At 47.3% G+C, this 4,188-nt stretch overlaps 1 protein-coding gene across 1 annotated transcript in view; it reads right to left on the reverse strand.

Annotated features, from left to right (window-relative positions):
- vps45 (vacuolar protein sorting 45 homolog) overlaps positions 1-4,188 on the reverse strand; it is a 12,500-nt gene that overhangs the window by 6,980 nt on the left and 1,332 nt on the right. The window contains exons 4-9 of the mRNA XM_005754129.1: positions 4,059-4,138; positions 2,885-2,953; positions 2,662-2,799; positions 2,312-2,422; positions 1,981-2,115; positions 1,635-1,748 (exon numbers count right to left, since the gene is read on the reverse strand). Coding sequence (XP_005754186.1) covers positions 1,635-1,748; positions 1,981-2,115; positions 2,312-2,422; positions 2,662-2,799; positions 2,885-2,953; positions 4,059-4,138 — 647 coding nt within the window. The remainder of the gene's footprint in view (positions 1-1,634; positions 1,749-1,980; positions 2,116-2,311; positions 2,423-2,661; positions 2,800-2,884; positions 2,954-4,058; positions 4,139-4,188) is intronic.

Genomic DNA, 4,188 nt, shown 5'->3' on the forward strand with positions numbered 1-4,188 from the left:
GCAAATTTTCAAATATATATCGTGATAAATATTTTTGGCCATATCGCCCTGCTCTACGTCCAACCATCCTCTTCTGAATGTCTTGATGCTCAATCATCCAGGTAAGTAAATCTCCAAAAGTTGATTCTGTTCTGGACGTAGCGTTTTCAGTGGGAGAAACGTTTCGTCATCATCAGGTGACGTCTTCAGTCTCAGCTGACTGTTGGTCTCGTACGACGTTACATCTCTCTTCACTTGCATCCCAGTCATGGAAGCGTTGGAGGTAGTTCATAAGAGACTACAGGATGACCTCAGCAACAGGATCACTGTCAGCATCCACCAAGTGTGTTTGAACTGTGTCTTCATTCCACCTACTTCACATGCAAGGCTCAGTTCTACAGGCAGAAACATGGGTGTGCTGTGGGCTCCCCAGTTTCACCCATCGTGGCCAATTTGTACATGGAAGAAGTGGAAAAGAGGGCTTTGCTATCCTACCCTGGAACACCACCAAGCCATTGGTTCAGGTATGTGGATGACACCTGGGTGAAAATCCAATCTCAGGACGTGCCACATTTCACAGATCACATTAACTCATCAAATAGATCAGGGAGGATATGAAAAGTTGCAGGTTAGCCTTCTTAGACTGTGAGATTTCCATCAGGGCTTTGATCAGTGGCCATGAGAATTTGCATAATTACGATGAAGGACCTGACCTCCCAGCCCATTGTTCCTTCAGTGGGCTGGTTTCAGTCATTATGCAAATGTCCTGTTTATAAGATTGAAACCTGCAGTCAGCTGAGACTGAAGACGTCACCTGATGATGACGAAACATTTCTCCCACAAAACGCTATGTCCAGATGAACAGAGTCAACTTTTGGAGATCCTCTTCTGAAGCAGAGTCATGGTGGGTAAGCAGGTTCTTACAGACATCCTCCCCCCGCCTCACACTTTCCCTCCTGGGAGCTACGAGGCCTTCCGAGGCTAGTCAAGGGGTTTTTGTGTCTACCCTGGGATCTCCTCCCTGTGCCCAGAACGCCTCCAACGGACGGTGCCATGGAGGCATCCTAATCAGATACCCAAACCACCTCAGCTGGCTCCTTTTAACACACAAGAGAAGCGGCTCCACTCCGTCTGGAGGTTTGAGTTACTCGATCTGTAAGGCTGAGCTCAGCAACCCTGCACAGGAACCTCATTTCAGCTGCCTTTCAGATTTCATGACCACAGCTGAGGGCTGGAATGTAGGCGGACTGGTAAATCAAGAACTTTGACCACCTCTCTCTTCACCACGACAGTCCGATACAACGCCCACATTCCTGCTGACACCAACTCGCTGGCCCGATTCACGCTCCACCTCCCCATCATTTCAACTCTCTTGCTTGTGGCGACCTCCATCCTCCACTCCAGAGGGAGCATTCCAACATTTTTCAGCAGTTGCTATGACGGGGAAATTAACTACAGAGGCCAAACCAGGTGTGTATCAGGCTGTAAACATGATTATTTCTGCATTTTAACACAGGAGTCTAAGGGGACTGACTCCCTGCTGAAGCCTCTGGACTGCAGAGGAACTCACATTTCCAGCGCTGGGGTCGATGTTCGTGTAGTAAAACCTTTAAACTTGTATCAGTAAACAAGCTGAGCCCCGGCTGGAGCCTGACCTTCATGTCTGAGATGGACTCCAGCTTCTGTTGTCCTTTTGGCTTTTTCTTTTGGAAATCCTCCATCAGGTTCTTTATATTGGTGCCAATCTCTCCAAAGTTCAGGTACAGGTTCTAACGAGGAGACGAGAGAGCGAGGTTAGTGACTGTTAGGACTCGTTTCTGCTCTGAGAGTTACCATTGTAACCTGGACTGAAGGGGCAGCTGAAACATCACATTTTTAAAGTCTGCTAGAAACCTACCAACATGACGAGCGCAGCTTGTTTCTGTCACTCGTTTCAATCCTATTAACGCTGAGCACAGATGCTGACAGATGTGAGCAGATGTGCTGCTGTGTGAGACTCACGTTGGCGTAGAACTCGTCATTCTCAGCTGACAGGACCACCTCTCTCAGGTCTTTGCTGATCCCGGGCACTCTGGACAGGTCGATCCTGTTGTTGTTGAGGCCCAGCAGCTCGTGGACCATCGCCTGGTATGTCCACTGCAACACAGCGAAAGCTCGTAAACACGCACGCGCTTCACACAGACACACAACCAGTGAATTTATGATTTGCTCATTTTGTACACACAACAGCCATCAAATGAAAGTGACAAATGAGCTGCAGAGGATGCAGTGTGAAAGATGACAGAATTATTAAAAGTGCAAAATGATGTCACAGAGGACAGCGAGCGGTCACCTGATTGAGCAACGGCGTGATGGCATCGTCGCTGCGGTCCAGGATAAGCAGCAGAGGAGGAACTTCAGTCTTCCTGAAGTCAAACAGCTCGTACTCCTTCGTGATGATTTGCTGACAACAAACAAATAAAATACTGAGTAGTACTTTTATTCTTCAGAGTACTACTTGAGTAAAAGTGTTAACAGCTTGAGGCTCAAGTGTTTAAACCCAAGTGCTCAGGTTACAGCACAGAGCTGACATCATCTTTGACCAGCCAACAGGACACTCGGTGCTAAAATAACCTGTAGTGGCATTAAAAGCACTTTTCCGTGAGTGTGTGATGACGTGTGTGATGATGTTGCTGTGGAAACCTTGACGCTCTCCGCGAGCCGCTTGGACATGTCTGAGGACAACTGGTAGCGGATCATCGGACATTTCTTCAGAGCAAGCAGGACGGAGGTCAGTCCCTGAGTGCAGCGTGCCAACATAGAGGGTTCCCAGCTCCGCCCCTAAAACACACACAGGTGATGTGATTGCAGCATGTGGAGCTTTTTAGGGCGGAGCTCTGACAGCTGAGGGCCATGTGGTTCTTACCCGAGTGACTCCCTGCAGGTTCAGAGAGAACAGGTGAGGATTCACAGCGATGAAGTCTCCGTAGAACTCCTGCAGACACACACGCGCACACACACACATGCAGACACACACACACACACTCAAACACACACACACACACACACACACACACACACACACACACACACACACACAGTAAGCTATACTTCTGCTATTTTGGTTTTGATGATGTCACTCAGGTGTGTAAAGGGTTAGAACTGTGTTCACAGCAAACATGGCGCCGAGTTTGTCCTCGTGATGCTCACGCGGGCAGGACGACAGCTTGCCAGGACATCCTATGAATTCTCAGACCTCGGCACAGTTTTGTTCTGTGTCTGCTTTAAAATTAAATTTGATCAAACAGCTCGGCCCGACCAAACCGCCATAGTAAGCTCCTCCTCCATTTGTGACTGTCAGCATCTCACCTGACACTTGGAGAAATGATGATGTAGCACTGATGGTCATGCAGGCCAAGCTGGAGGTTAATAGCAAGGAATTCTTTCATATTACATACATAACCGTAGCATGTTGGGCTACATGTTACTGATGTCATCAAATGAAGGCGTCACAGAGGAACACTTTCAGCTCTAGTCAACTTAAACTCTGATTATAAACAAGTATTTGTTGTATTATTAGAGGAAATGTTTAATCAGTGAAATAATGATCTGTCCAAAGATTGAAGGTTTCCACATGTCAGACGTGAATCACGGTTAACTGGATCCAGCCTAAAAATCACAAACGTGCCGCCGTTACCCAAATCACTACGTTCACTGATGAGATGGAAACGCCAACAGCTGTTTTTCTGCTCCTGATCTCACGCTCAGTTGCTCCTTTGACTCAAACCTCATAATTAGTTGAAAAGAACAACCCGACGGAGCAAACGGTCGAGCTCACAGGATTCATGCTGGTTAATGAAACTGAAACAATGAGAAGATGACACAAAGATTTAACCCTGCAGCATCAGCTGACCTCTCTCTGCAACAAGGAGGTGAAGACAGAAAAAGACCCTGGACTAATATTATTATATTAATGTTGTTAAGACGTATTTTGGCAGAGTCAAGTTCAGCTAAGAATGAGCCGCCATGACTGACAGAGAGATCTTACATCATGTAGAAATATTAAACCCCCACGCTTCCTCGGAGGTCCTGAAACTCACCTGGACTTCAGCCACCACTTCCTGTTCATCAGCCTCAGCCAAGGCCTTGATCTCACTCTTACTGATCACGTTGCTAAAGTCTGAAACACACACACAGACACACACACACACACAGACACACACACACACA

The sequence above is a fragment of the Pundamilia nyererei genome, unplaced genomic scaffold (assembly GCF_000239375.1).
Source record: "Pundamilia nyererei isolate P.nyererei 1_Seehausen unplaced genomic scaffold, PunNye1.0 scaffold00509, whole genome shotgun sequence".
Taxonomy (NCBI): domain Eukaryota; kingdom Metazoa; phylum Chordata; class Actinopteri; order Cichliformes; family Cichlidae; genus Pundamilia; species Pundamilia nyererei.